The 14096-nt window shown below is 40.2% G+C and overlaps 2 protein-coding genes across 3 annotated transcripts; one reads left to right on the top strand and one right to left on the bottom strand.

The window, feature by feature from the left end:
- Positions 1-259: 259 nt before the first annotated feature.
- On the top strand, positions 260-4106 carry ccdc117 (coiled-coil domain containing 117). 2 transcript variants are annotated; one of them, XM_007572092.2, is made up of 6 exons: positions 260-549; positions 785-979; positions 1075-1119; positions 1589-1822; positions 2135-2275; positions 3221-4106. In XM_007572092.2, the coding sequence occupies exons 2-6, from the start codon at positions 885-887 to the stop codon at positions 3456-3458; spliced, it is 753 nt and encodes a 250-aa protein (XP_007572154.1). In that variant the 5' UTR covers positions 260-549; positions 785-884; the 3' UTR covers positions 3459-4106. The 2 variants fall into 2 exon arrangements, with proteins under 2 accessions (XP_007572154.1, XP_007572152.1); XM_007572090.2 differs by having other exon boundaries at positions 263-549; positions 1072-1119.
- Positions 4107-5284: 1178 nt separating this feature from the next.
- LOC103151841 (uncharacterized) lies at positions 5285-13473 on the bottom strand. The gene is made up of 19 exons (XM_016681799.1): positions 13199-13473; positions 12580-12643; positions 12413-12492; positions 12240-12297; positions 11203-11679; positions 9555-9635; positions 9291-9398; positions 9137-9221; positions 8902-9025; positions 8729-8821; positions 8560-8651; positions 8397-8463; positions 7999-8106; positions 7301-7504; positions 6546-6608; positions 6252-6448; positions 6126-6152; positions 5900-5966; positions 5285-5821 (listed from the first exon to the last, which is right to left on the bottom strand). The coding sequence occupies exons 2-19, from the start codon at positions 12638-12640 to the stop codon at positions 5612-5614; spliced, it is 2202 nt and encodes a 733-aa protein (XP_016537285.1). The 5' UTR covers positions 12641-12643; positions 13199-13473; the 3' UTR covers positions 5285-5611.
- Between the last annotated feature and the right edge of the window lie 623 nt (positions 13474-14096).

Here is a 14096-nt window from a genome sequence, read left to right as displayed (position 1 = left end):
GGTTACAATTCGAGGCGCTTGTACAGCGGAGCCAATCAAAGTTAGAGTTATATAAATTCATGACTATCACTTTAAAAAGTTTGAAAAGCAGAACCTTTAAATAATGAAACAACAATTAGATATAATTACTGGTTCTTCACGCAGAGCTGTTTATGTTAACTTATTGATGTAACCGACTGTGCTGACAAAAAAGAGTCTGTGTCGAGTGTGGCATAACTACGTTACCCATAATTCAGCTGTGCCTCGTGCGTAGCTCACGCTCTTTCTAGAATCTCGACGAGTCTTCCAGCGTAAGTGTTTTTTTCATTCGACGTCAGGTTGACCCGTCCTACTTTCAAAGCCTTTCACACACAATAAGGCGTGTGGTCTATGAGCCATTTCTGCTTAGCCTAGGTTTAATTATTTTATCGGGTCATATCACCTTGCGTCTGCAGATGCTGTTATTGTCTACTATTGACCGCATTAAACAGAGAAACCACGAACTGTGCGGAGAGGACCTAGCTAAACATCGACAGCAACAAACGGCGAGGGGGCAGGGCAGGTTCACAGGTCAGTGCTTTAACTCGTGTTTTTATGAACTTGTGCAAAAATATTAGTCACCTCAATGAGAATTTTATTACCATGCATCGTTTAGATAAATAATACACCAACAAGATACAAATGAAAGCCAAGAGATAAATTCCGTAATGGCATGTTGGTGACAGCCATTACGTGCGTCCTGTACGTTGTAGAAAATGTTTGTTTTTTCAAGCTGATCTAATTAGCATCAGTTCTGATCTTTCAGATTAACACTTCTTATAACCACCTGCCTCAAATCTGCCCTTCGACTGGTTCTTCATGCACATCCTCTTCCCTCGGCCAGTGAGCTGGGGTGTCTACCAGCCATGTATTCATTTTCAGGCCCCACTGCTCTGCCTGAATTTGACTTGGGACCTCCAAGTACCTCTGACAGCCTTCAGAGAGAACTAAACCCAGACAGGTATTGTGCTGTTTGGTATGTTTTTGACTGAAGTTGACCAGGAATGCATACAGGAATGTTTTGTTTTTGACATATTTGTCTCTGCTCCACAGCAGCTGGGAAACAAGACGCTTCTGTAAGCACAGAAGACTAGATGATGAGTAAGTGAGCAATGTGTTGTGAATAATAATTGTAACCCTAGTATCACATAAAACTTTATTTGAATTTTATGTGATCAGCATTAAGTGGCACATATTTGTGAAGTGGAAGTTTTTAATGTTTTTATTTTACAAGTAAAACAGAAAATTATGATCTGCATTTGTCTTCAGTCCTCCTGACATCGTTTTTGCAGGATCATCTTTTGCTCAGATGCTTCCATGTCGCCAGCTGTACACATCTTGATACTAATAAGCTGATCTAAATCAAGTTGGATAGAGAAAGTTTGATGAATTTGTAAAAGTTGCCACTTTGCATTTCGATCTGCATTTGACTGGCTATGAGCTACTTTGTTTTGCTCTGTCTCATAAAATCCATTTGAAAATACACAAATGTTGTGTTTTTAATGTGACAAAATGCAAATGTGTAAAGGCTCCACACAGGCATATTCTAACAAATTTTCTGCTTTGTCAGGGGCTGCAGTGCCAAAAAACGGAGGTTAATGCCTGAAACAGAAGTGGATATTTTGCCAAACGGTTGTCCTACTCTGTCAGCACAGCAAGTCCCCCTTGCTCCTCCGCAGCCATGTTCAGCACATCAGAGCCTCACTTTGACACAGCCCTCTTCTGTCCAGCCCCGAGCTGAGATGGAGAGCCCCTGCATGGAGATAGAAGCGGCTCACAGGAAACTGCAGGAGATTGAAGACAGGTGTGGAGCAACTTTGTGCCTGCTTGTCCTCAAGTTGAGTCAGAAACATAAAACCACCAATGCTTGTGCATTTATTCATAATCCACTGTTGGACCTTCAAACCAAAGTCCAAACTTTGGGTGATTTTTCACTTACTTTTGCTTCCACCCTGGCAATATACATATTTCCCATTGAGTCCTGCTGTACGCTCCATTTATTTCAAACAAAGGGGCTTTGTTTCACTAATCAGTTGTTAGTTTTTCTGGTGGGTTCAGCACATGACTACATTGTGTGGCTGTATTTTTTTTTCACTATGATTTTGATGTGTTGCAGAATAATCCTTGAAGATGACGACGAGGATCTTGACGTAGAGCCGGTCCCGAGGCGGCCGGTTCTGGTCATCTCAGACAGTTTGAAGGAGGGCCTGCAGCGCGGCATCAGTGACATTCTCCCCCAAACTGTGGCCCAGTCTGTGTACGTGCTCCATGGTCATTTCCATAATCCTTTGGTAACAACTGAAGCAGGAACGTGTTCAGCGCCGTCCACTGTTACTTTCACCGCTTAGTGTATCTGCCCTACTGGAATGACGTGTTCTCTTGTGTTACTGGTTTTGAAGAGTAGCTAAGACAAAAGATCTTCTAGTCATATTTATTCTCCAGGGAACATGGATTACTACATAAAAGCTCATGGTGTTTCTGATCATTTTAAAACAGTTAAAATGGCTAATAGGTATTGTTAGGAGTGCTTTTATGTATTTGAAAAATACACTGCTGGCATTTCTTTTGTAATTTCCGGACCCCGTTCAGTAATTCATGAGTTATGCTGTTGCACACTACAAACCCCGAGGTACAGGAAGCAACAAATCCTCATAACCTCAACTTATCAGAATACATTTAAACTTTCCCACATACCTTTAAAATACCTCCAAAAGAATGGTTCTCCTAAAATCAGAACATTTTGTTATGTTAGCCTGCCTGCTCATTCGTTATTGGAAAATGTAAAATAAGTCGGGTTTTACATTAACCTAAGCATGTTATGGCTATAGAGCAAAGATATTGTTAATCATTATAAACTGTTAAAGTGAAATTTTACCAGATGGTAATTATGTTAAATCTTAGTTAAGCTTTATTATGTGGTCATAAAAAGGAAGTAGGTCTTATTTACTGAAACTTGAAGAAAGGCCGATTTAGTTTTTTTTTTTTTTTCTTTTCTCCTAGATTTACACAAATTAAAAACAAGTTTAGTTTTACTGAAGGAATCCAGAAAGTTCCAGAAAATTAGGTGCATTTCTAGAATCTTCTGAGATCTTCATAAAAGCATTGTCGGAGTTTAATAAATTTACTATAACAATTACCTATCTAAATGTTCATCTGCTGCAACTTCTTCCCCCTCACTCTTTCCCCTTCCTCTTGACCCCAGGAGTCCTTCAGGCATGGAGCTGGTCCTGTGGCGTCCTCCAGAAGATCCCTTCTGCCAGAGGCTGAAGGACTCGCTACAGAAGCAGCGTAAACGGCAGACGGTCAGCCAGCAGCTCCCAACTCCGTGTTCGTCTCCCAGTCCGTCCCTCAGCCCCTCCTGCCCACCTGCAGAGACATGCGCGCCCACGTACAGCTTCACTGTGCTCCACAACTCGGCGGAGGAGGACATGGAGATTTAACCTCGAAGCCAAAGTGAAGGACTGGACAAGCGTCACAGAATAAGCTGACCGGTTGTGTTGTGATCTCCTGTTGATCTTGAGCTTGTTTGTGCATCATTTATTTGCCACACATTGTTTTCTGTGGACAGATATGTGAGGATTAACTTTAACAGTGTTATTGATGTAAACCTTGAAGGCCTGTAAACTTGCCGCCTTACTAACGTCCAGTCATAAGTTGGAGGGATTTTGTACATATGACTGACCAGCAGCACACTGGTGTAATGTAAATATGACTTATGTTACTGTTGACCATAAGTGTGCAACGCCTGGATCTTCTTCTCTGCAAACTTTAGGGAGTCCCTACAGAACACTAAAAGCCTGACTTCCTGTTTACCGTCGTATCGTGGTGGAGGAGTAATCCTCCTCTGTCGCAGAAACGCTCTCTGTGAACTTTGACTTTTTAAAAGAACTCAGTTGTTTCGTGATGGAGGAATAATCTTCCTCTGGTTCAGATATTTGCCACATTTGTGACCTTTGATTACTTTGTAATGAATTCTTCAAAGGCATTTTTTATGACTTGCATAAACTTCGCATTTGTACATTGCCATGAAGCATTGTTACTTCTTTTGTTTTATAATAAAGCATGGTTCAGGCAGAGGTTTTCAAAAACATTTCTCTACAGTTTTTTTTTAAACGCGTGCTTAACTCTAGAAGTGAAATACGTTTTTAGGTTACTGCTGTTTATCGGTCAAAATAAGGATGCCTGCCTTCACTAAAACGAATGATTTTGTCTGGCTGTTGTCCTCAGATTAGAATTTGAACAAGGTCATTTCTATTTTCCTATTTCTAAAAGTAAAAATCATAACAGAATTATTTAATTTTGTGATTAAGGCATACAGCTAATAAAAACTGTTTGTCAGAAAATTTTCATATTTTCTGTAATAGTTCTTTTATATCTTCTTCTGCAGCAATGTTATGGCCAACACAGTTTTAAGGCTCAAACCAAACGGCAATGTCATTCATTTTTTGAATTATTTTCAATCTGTGGTTGCCAGGGTATTTTATGTTTCCGCATTTGAGCACTACAAATATCTGCTGTACATTTAAGGTGAGGTTTTGATGGATGAATCCCTGTAATGAAGCGGCGTCTTGTCACCGTTTGACCTCTGGAGATAAGCAACAAACTCAAATGAGCTAGCAACAATAAGCAGCTAAAAATTAGATGAATCAATTTTCCAAATGGGCTATAAATTATTATATTTCTGGAGATCTTAGTCTGGATGATGACACATCGTGCTCTAGTTCCTCAGAACGGAGGCGTGGCTGTACGGTTAAAGCTGTCATGATTAATATGTGCTGGCAGGAAGGCGTCCCTTTCTTTTCCTGAGCATTTCCGTAAGTCATGATGTCATTTAGTTTGGCTTTGGCATGTAAAACATTACACAAGGGTTTCCTCACACATGACAGTTTTATTAGGTTATTTAACAAAAGTGGCATGATTTAATTTACAGTTCACAACTCATTCACAGTTCACTGTGCCGACAGGCCACGGGAGATCCCTTTTCCTCGGCGCAGATGAATGCTGCCTTATGTCACAGTGACCTGCCTTTTATTCTTCTACCACATGCAGATGTAACAGTGAGTGAGTCATAATGACTGCCACTGATTGGCTTTAAAATACATTCAACATCATTTCAGTTGTGAGGTTTTGGAGTCATACCACAAAGGATGCTTTTACAAGGAATTAACTCAGTGGGACCTGGATATTAATCCACATTTTTAAAAATTTTTAATTGAAAAAAAAAATAAAAACTGGCACGGCACGTCTCCTTTTCCTTCCTCTTCTCGATTTTGCTCCAATTTGTTTTAGTCTATTATCAAACATGAATGGGCCAAATTTATTAGTGCTTTTCTCGAATACTTACAGCTCCAAGCACTTTACACCAGACTCTTAAGAGCCATTCAGACTCACATAGGGGAACTTGGGGTTTAGTGCCTTGCCCAAGGGCATATCATCATGTGGCAGGAGAAAGCTGGAATCAAACCCTCAACTACCACTGAGCCACCGTCCCCCACGGGAGAGTTTGTGGTTGCAATACAGAAAACACCAAGGGGTGTAAATACTTTTGTATGCCACTGCACAGCCTGTGATTATGCTTAGCAGTGAAATATCCTCAAAAATCTCCTTTGGGTAATTCCCCTCTCGCTGTTGTCAGAGAGGATCCTGACACATCAAAGCTCAGTGTGTCTGGGAAAACCTGGAGCTGCTTCACTCTGCTCTGCAGGGAGCAAAGGAGCTGAAACAGAGAGATGTCTGAGGGGACGTGTGCAGCAGCGCAGACCACTGCATGATGCAAGTGGGAGCAAACAGCCTCCTGAGACTCCTGATGGAAGAAAGGAGAGAACAGGAACGGTGTTGGCGTGTTTGTTGAAGGAGTAGGTGTCATCTACACGTCATCTACCTTTGCCCCAGACATGGTGCTTCCGTCAGGACTTGTTTCTTTCATCTTTGATGCATTCCTGTAAAAGCTGCCACAATGAATATTAATATAAAAAAAAAAACACACACACAGCACCAGCAGGAACGTACATGTTTACGCCTACAGGTAATGATCCATCTACTGTGCAGTTTCAGATTGAAACGATACTTTTTTATATTAGCTGGTTAGTTACTGTGTTATTTGTTACCTGCACCTCATCAGCGTCGTCTTGCACCTGTGGGATGGAAAACGTTTGAAAGTGTTGTCATGGACGCACAGCCACGACTGAAGTGAAACATGCACGAGACGTGCTGTAAGGATGATTTTGTGTCACCTCTCCAGGTCAGCCGTCAGCTGCTCGGCAAAGCCGTCTGCGAGGCGAGCCGCAGTCTGCTGCTTCCACTGAGCCGTGTTGGTCTTAAGCTCCCTCAGCTCCTGCTCCCGGGCCTTCAGCTGCCTGCAGAGACACGCTGCCGCCCCTCCCTCAGACCCAGGAACACATTTCAGACTGCGCAACTCCTCAATGTGCTCCTCAACACAAGTTAGAATAAAAAAAGAATTTCAGCAACTGCGTAAGACTATTTGTGTATGCTTACAAAAAAAATGCGTTTGTATTCAAAGTTTGCACCTGAATAAGACGTGCCTTTAAAGCTTGATCTTTCTCTTTCCTGTGGAGGTTGAGTTCTTGCTGCCGAAAGGAATATTAAAACATAGACATGTATTTACAGCGAGTGCCTCAAAGACTCTTGTCCTCTTTCAATATTTTGTCATGCTCCACAGCAAATATTTTATAATAGCTTAGGAGGATTTTATAAGCTCAATCAACACAAACAGTACATAATTAAGAAGCCAATTGAAAAAAAAGATACTTTATAATAATAACAGAGATGAAAATGGTCTGAAAAGTGTGGCATGCATTTGTTTTCAGAGAGTTCTTAATATAAGTCAAGTTGGGGAGACAGCGTCGTGTGGTAGACGATGCAAAACACTATGAATGACTAGAAAAACACCCGACTTCATCCTGAACACACCATCGCCATCCTGAAATAGTGTTGGCGGCATCATGCTGCGGATATACTTTTCACCAGCACGTAGAAACATGGAAACTTAAGAGTATGGAGATGAATACAGAGCAAACCTGGAAGAAAAGTTCTTAAAGGCAGCAAGACTTTGGTAAGATGTGTTTTCACCAACACTCTCTCATCCATCCTGTCTGAACGAGATTTAAAGATTTTGCAAAGAAAATATATTTGAAACCCATGTATCATTTTCCCCCCCCCATTTCACAGCTTAGTACAACTTTATGATGAACTCATTAACGTTTGTGCTGCTGTTGAAGTGTGAATACTTTTGCCACGAGGATTAGAAATCCTCAGCTCCTATCGTCGCCACCTGAGCTTCTTCCAGCTCTCTGTAGAGCTGCAGCTCCCTCATCAGGTCGTCTCTGTCCGCTTGCAGAGAGTCCCGTTCCTCCTGCAGACCCGTCAGCTGCAGCTCCTTCTGCGCCAACATTTGGCCCAGCGTTCCCACCTCGATCCTACATTCTCCCAGTTCGTGCTGGAGCTCGATGACTTGAACATCAGGGGGCTAAAAGTGAGAAGCAGAAAAGCAGAAGCAACATGTAACCTTTCACCCATCAACATCTTAAGTAAAGTAGAAAAAAAACATTACAAACTGGTGAAATATTTATATTAAATGATATCAGAATGCTGCATTAATCTGAACTGGAAATTCAAAAACAATGTATTTTTCAACTCCTCAACACTTCTAAAAAAAACAAAAACAAAATAATAACATCTAACCAAGATCCAGAAAACTATTGCCTTCAAGACAAAAACCCATTTTTGGACGGACTACAGTAATGAGGGAGAATGTGGTCTGATCGATGATGAAGAAGAAATCTTTATTTGAATCAAATGAATACTGTATATTAAAGCAAAACCAAACTATAAGTGATTCAATATCTGAATAAAACATTTGATTTTATTCAAAGGTTGCAGGCGCTAGCATATCCTTCCAGTATTGTTTTATTCATATTTTGCACGGGATTTGACATAGATAGTGAAAGAAGAGAATGTCACCTCCTCAGTCTGATGCCTTTTCTCCTCCAGCTGTTTCTGCTGACATGGACATCTGTTCAGCGGTGAGCTCCCTGCCCTGTGCAGCTCCTCATGAAGCTCCTCCAGCTGTTGCTCCAGGAAGTCATTAATGAGTTACAAACATTTTCCAAACACATTCGCAGAAAAACAAACACATTTTTGCTCCCAATTTTGTCAAATCCAAGACAAACATTGGAAAAATACTGGAAAAACACACAGATAGCAGCATTCCTATGATCATTTATTATTTGGTTTTCAGTTGTGGTTTGATCCATTGCGGTGACGTTTTAATACGATTCTGTCTGAGAAACGGTGCGAGAACGGAAGAAATCAAAATTAAGTCGTTTAAAACCAAAAAACAGGATTTATTGCTGAACTACCTTCTTCCACCAGAACACAGTTTTCAGATGCGACTCTGTCTGCCTCTGCAACTGCTGTAGCTGGTACCTACACACAGACACACACTCACATTGTTTCACTGTTTGAGTAACTAAAACACAAGCACGTCGGTGAACTTTGTAGCAAACAGATTATTTCTCCGACCTGCTGTTTCTCAGAACAAACTCCAAAGATCTTTTCTCCTTCTGCATCCAAGTCGTATCTGCAGACAGTTGTTCCAGCTGCCGGGCGGCTTCCTGCGTCACAAGCAATAAACTGAGGCCTCAAACTACGGTTTTGATCTTATGTCCTTTTCTTAAACTACGCAACACACCTTCTTTTTCTGTCGGAGCTCGGAGAGACAAAGCTCAACTTCTTTCAGCTGAATCCACTTTGATCTGAGCATCTTCTCCTCATTCTCGCATTTCTAAGCAAAAAGCAAAACATTGCTGCAGACACGCGGGAGGATTTCTGATGAATGTCGTAAAGGGCAAGCTCTATTCTTACACGTCGGAGGTCAAAGACTTCCTCTTTCACGTTGATGCAGTCTGACAGCTGCCTCTCTGATGTCTTCACTGGAGTGGACGTTCTGATGGGGTTTTTAATGTCTTCACTGCTGTCTTTATTTTCACTGAAAAATAAATAAATAAATAAATAAACACAAGCATGAGAAACTGAAAAACAAGGGAGTCACAAAACCTTTAAAATGTTGAAAATCACAAAAAAAAAATCTTCTGCGTACCTGTCGGTTTTTCTGTTGTTCTGCTGACTGTTGGAGGACGCAGAAAAACTTTTCTTCTGTTCCCGTCCATCAGGGAATCTCCTAGCTTTGTAATTATAAAACAAACAGCTTGTTTATTGTTTAATAAAATTCAGTCTTTTTTTTTTTTATTTACCTGCTGTAAACTGAGTTTCTCCCTCTTCCTCTCCAGCTGAGTCACTGTCACAGTGCTCAACGCAGCTGGCATTCAAATCACCAACATCCTCCATGAAGGAGCAACACCCTTGTGAGGGAGCGGAAAAGGTTACAAACATGTTTATGGAGTGCTAAATATATTTATTTTAAAACATGTTTTTTAATCTTTATTTAAAGTTTTTGCATCCCACATTTTTTTTTTTTTTGTCCTTAATGTTTCCTCTTTGGCTCCTGCTGCGCCTACCTCTCCGCCTGACCTGTTCAGTGATGTCCAGATCAAAATTGCCGTCAGTGGACATGTCGCCAAAGCTCCATGTTGCAACTCCTGGAACAGAAACAAAACACAAACTGCTTGAGGTCGACTGGGCGTCCTGATGAACAGGGTTCATACAGTTTAGTCGCAGATCTACATTTTTCCAAATTCAAATTCGACCTGTTCAGATTGGACATGAAGAAGGAGAACCAACTGGAATTTCTTCTCGCCAGAAAATAAAGGCTAGAAAAAAAATCCCAAATGAGCACAATAAATTTATTAGAAACAAAACTTTAGCTGTAACTTCAGAACAAAGGATTTGAAGACAGAGATATCACCCCAAGGTAACAAAGTGAGAAACTGCTGAGGCTGTAACTCTGACTGGTGTTTGGGGGTGGAAACGAAGCGAGCCGAAATAAACCGAGTCAACACCGTCACCGAGTAAAGTTTTTACAGCCAAGACCTCGTTTAGAGGCTTTAAGCCTTGCAAGCTGATCAGTATTATAATCCTCTTTGTTTTTCCTTTCACAACATCTAGAGGTTTCAAAAGGAAATGCAAAAACAGAAATGGTAAAACAAGGGTTGTTGAAGGCAACAAGAAATCTTCTTTGTTTTAAATTTAAATGCTTAGGTTGCAATAGAGGATTTAACAGATAACCGATGAAAAGCAAAAATAAGGCCTGATTAAAAGAAAGAACAGACTGAAAGAGGATGGAGTCCTGAAATTGACATAATCGAAAATACAAAAAGCTAAACCCATTTAACTTTTTTTTTTCTCCGACTTATGTTTCTTCCAGAGATCAAAGATAGAAAGCAAAGAAGATTATTCTTTTTTTTTTCTTTTTACTTCCCAGCAAAACTGTGATGTTTCTTCATAAAGTGTCTGAACAAAATGTGCCCACAAACAAATGCTAACAATTTATTGTAATATTTTCTGTTATTTGGTAGAAATGTTCCTGGTCTAGGCTCACACAGTCGCAAACACTCTCTTTGTGTTGAGACCGATATGGTAGAAATAGAGAACACCCTCTATCATGTCTGGCATTTTAACCAATAAATAATCCTGTTTTTTGTTGTTGTTGTTGTTTGTTTTTTTATCTGACTTCCAAGGTTCAATACTTAATGCAACAGGTTCCACATGATCATTGTTTATTAAACAGATAGCCAACATGATAATCCCTAGATACATAGAGATTATGTGAAATACTAGAATGAAGGTTTAACTTTATTTTTTCCATGGCTGTGAATGGGCACCAGGTGTAATACATGCAGAGGCATTTCTTTTACACCAAGCTCTATCTAACTAAACATTTAAAAGTCATTCAATTAAAAAAAAATCAACTCTAATAATAATAATAATAATAAAAACTTCAAAAATACTTTATTAATCCCAAAGGGAAGTTAAATGTTGTTGCAGCTCATCAAGATTCTTCAAAGGATAAAAGAAAAGGACAAACTCTAACAAGTCAAACACAATAATTATGCAACTGTAGTGAACCTGATTTGAGCCAAAAACACGTTTCAGGATAAACAGATCGACGTCCATCTGTGCAGGGGAGCATTTGTTTTCGCCTCATTCCCGCCACCTGGAAAAATCCAGAAGATGCATGACGACACCTTGTTGCCAGATTGCACCTACCGCTGCTGCGGCCTCCAGGCCTCAGTGGCGTCTTGTTTCCCTCTCCGGCTCCTGCCCTCTCATGACGGCGCGACATATTTTCTCCACGGCTGTCAGAAAGAAACGCACCGTCTTCCCTTTCTGGATCAGATCTGTTCGACTGTAAACCACGAGCCATCGCCGTGTCGCTTGTTTCCGACCTTCTTTCCTCTGGACGTTGCCAGTTTTGATCACTTTCATGAGTGTCACTGTCGGAGATTTCTGTCCGCTCTGTCTTGTTCTCGCTGTCTGGTTGATCCGTATTTCCAAATGGAGACAGGTCTGCCTCAGAGCAGATACTCTCTGAAAGAGGAAGCGTCTCTCCAAGAAGCCTCTGAAGCCTCCAGGCGACCTGATCCCTACAAAATGTAGTTTCTTCCTTGCGCCTGAGGATTACGTCCAGACTTCTTCTGCTTTCCTTGTTATTAACAGAAACATCCCAGAAGGTCAGCATATTTTCTGGGGGAGAGAAGAAAACATTGCAACTACAAATTTCAATGTCATTCATTTACATTATAAGAGGAAGAACTAAGATTAGTGCATTATTGTGGAGTTGATGCAAAAATGATGTGTGATTTTTCTTTTTTTCAGAAATAAAAGCTGGGGCTTTTATCATAAAAAATGGTAAAGTTAGTCTAGAGGTGCAAAACTGGTAGAGACTTTTACCAAGACTTGAAGTAGAAATACAGTAAAAATGGGATCTGCAAGGTGAGCTGAGTTTGTTTTAAACAAAAGTGAATAAATAAATATTGATACTTGATGCTTCGACACCTAGTAATTCATTTCTGCATGCATATGTGCCTCCAACGAGACAAAAGGGCAAACGTTTTGAAAGAATGTTTTAATAAAAAAAATATCACCAGTGATTTTCTTTATCACTGCAATGCGCAATGAAATGCAAGTTTTATTAGTTTGAGTTTTCAGACATCCATCCCCCCTCAGAGCAGCTTATAAAAACCAAACATCTGTTGTCACTTGTGTGCAAAGAAAACTTTCACTTCTTTTCTGGCATACGTTACCATTTTTGCCAGTTTTTGATGTAGGAACCACATCACGTTTTGGTTTTGGAGACATAATCTGCAAAAAACAAAAATAAAAAAATAAAAAAGCAAGGATATTTTCTGAAATAACTTTTAGTTAAAATATTATGGGAGAGAAAATGGACCAAAAAAAAAAGAGCATTATAGCAGACCTGGAGCTGATCAAGTTGTCGATCTATCGCATCCAGGAGGAGGTCACAGTGATCCGGACTGGGAACGCTGTCTTTTTGATCTGCATCGAAGAGGGGAAACAGAGGTTAAACGTAAGGAGCAAATTTACAACAGAGCGAGCAATAAGGAAAGCTTTAAAACTTCTGACCGGAGCAAAGAAGTTTGCTGGTCTCTTCTGTGTCTCTTCCCTCATCGTAATGGCCAGCCATGCCCTAAATCTGCAGAGAAACATTCAGCTGTTTTTCTCATACCAAATAGATTTCTGTCCCCAGTATGAACCGGCGTTTGAGCCATGACCGTCAGCCATGATTCATGTGAGAGTGAGGAATGTTGTTGCCCAGTTGACAAGGAAACCTGGTCAGCTTGTTGGGAAGCTCTTTCACCAAGGAGACAGCAGACTGTCTCAGTTTCTCCCTCACTGCTAAATGAGCTTTAAAGACAAAGGGCGTAATGCTTCATTTAAATGCCTTAATACAAGATTTTACATTGATTTGAAAACCTCTGTAGCTTCATGCTTAAAACAAAAACAAACTCAAACTTGTGATTTTTTTTTTTATCTACAGACAAACTTGATTTGGTGCCGACAAACTTATTAAACACCTATAAGCTCCCCTGGATGCTGTTGGAAATTGTTAAGTAGCAAAATGTGGATTGGTAAACGTCAGAGCTAAGGAAGGAAGAAAGAAAGAGAGAAAGAAAGAGAGAAAGAAAGAAAGAAAGAAAGAAAGAAAGAAAGAAAGAAAGAAAGAAAGAAAGAGAGAACTTACTATTTGTTGCCTTGTCGCTTACCTTTAAGCAGACAAAGTGAGTAAAGTTCCTGATCCCTAAAGAAAACCTGCTGCTGCTCAGGGAAATCTGGGAAAACTAGTTGCTATGGAAACACTTAAACAGCTCCCGCTTGCACATGTGCAGTGAGAGCTGAAAGAAAAAGGGGCACCAACATTAGTATCAGAGTTTCTGACTAGAATCCACAGGGGAAACTAATAATCCAGGACAGTTATTGGACTTTTAGGGACTTTCAGCTGTACATTTGATCCCCACAAAAAATATAATGTAAAAGGTTTGCTTGAATGGGGTAAAAAGCATAAAATGCTCATCATTGATGAGTCTCACACAGTTGAACCAATGCACTGTTTCTCTGAATCAGAAAGCAAGCACCAAGTCAATTATTAAGAAAAATGTGTAAGGGAAAAGAAATGAAAATGAGACAAAATTTAAATTTCTCCTTCGTCTCTTTCCAGAGCCCACAATGGGAAAACGGTTCATATACATGTATATTGACTTTCGGAAGGTAAATCAACTGTTTTGTTGTGATAATCTGCTGAAAGTTTGACGCATCAGACTGTAATTTCTCCTGGCAGTGTTCCTCCTGCCGCCAGTTCACTAATATTCTTTGGGTTTCTGTGCTGTCATCACCGTTTTAAATCTTAGCAGAGACGTCTAACAAAATTTATGTCTGGCCACTATGATGACTGCTGTAGTACAAAGGCTCTCATTCCTGCAACGGACTTCTTTAAGATATTCAGGCGAAGCTGAATATCTTAAAGAAGATAAGATATTCATGGCCTTCATGGCCAGGAGAGGGAAGTCTGGACTCGCTTTTCTGTTTTATATTGGTCTGGACATATTGGAAAGGTGCATAAGCACATCATTTAAAAGGTTATT

This window comes from Poecilia formosa, unplaced genomic scaffold (genome assembly GCF_000485575.1).
Source record: "Poecilia formosa unplaced genomic scaffold, Poecilia_formosa-5.1.2 Scaffold295, whole genome shotgun sequence".
NCBI lineage: Eukaryota > Metazoa > Chordata > Actinopteri > Cyprinodontiformes > Poeciliidae > Poecilia > Poecilia formosa.
The sequence above is the reverse complement of the archived record's forward strand: the minus strand, read 5'-3'. Positions and strand labels throughout refer to the sequence as shown.

What these genes read in the sequence shown, in the direction of transcription:
- ccdc117 (XM_007572090.2), top strand. Translation starts at nt 885, where the DNA reads ATGTATTCATTTTCAGGCCCCACTGCTCTGCCTGAATTTGACTTGGGA. An exon ending in CACAGAAGACTAGATGATGA is followed by an intron (nt 1,120 to 1,588) that starts GTAAGTGAGCAA and finishes CTGCTTTGTCAG; the next exon opens with GGGCTGCAGTGCCAAAAAAC. An exon ending in CTGCAGGAGATTGAAGACAG is followed by an intron (nt 1,823 to 2,134) that starts GTGTGGAGCAAC and finishes GATGTGTTGCAG; the next exon opens with AATAATCCTTGAAGATGACG.
- LOC103151841 (XM_016681799.1), bottom strand. Translation starts at nt 12,640, where the DNA reads ATGGCTGGCCATTACGATGAGGGAAGAGACACAGAAGAGACCAGCAAA. An exon ending in AACAACAGAAAAACCGACAG is followed by an intron (nt 9,026 to 9,136) that starts GTACGCAGAAGA and finishes TTTATTTTTCAG; the next exon opens with TGAAAATAAAGACAGCAGTG. An exon ending in TAAAGGCACGTCTTATTCAG is followed by an intron (nt 6,449 to 6,545) that starts GTGCAAACTTTG and finishes ACTTGTGTTGAG; the next exon opens with GAGCACATTGAGGAGTTGCG.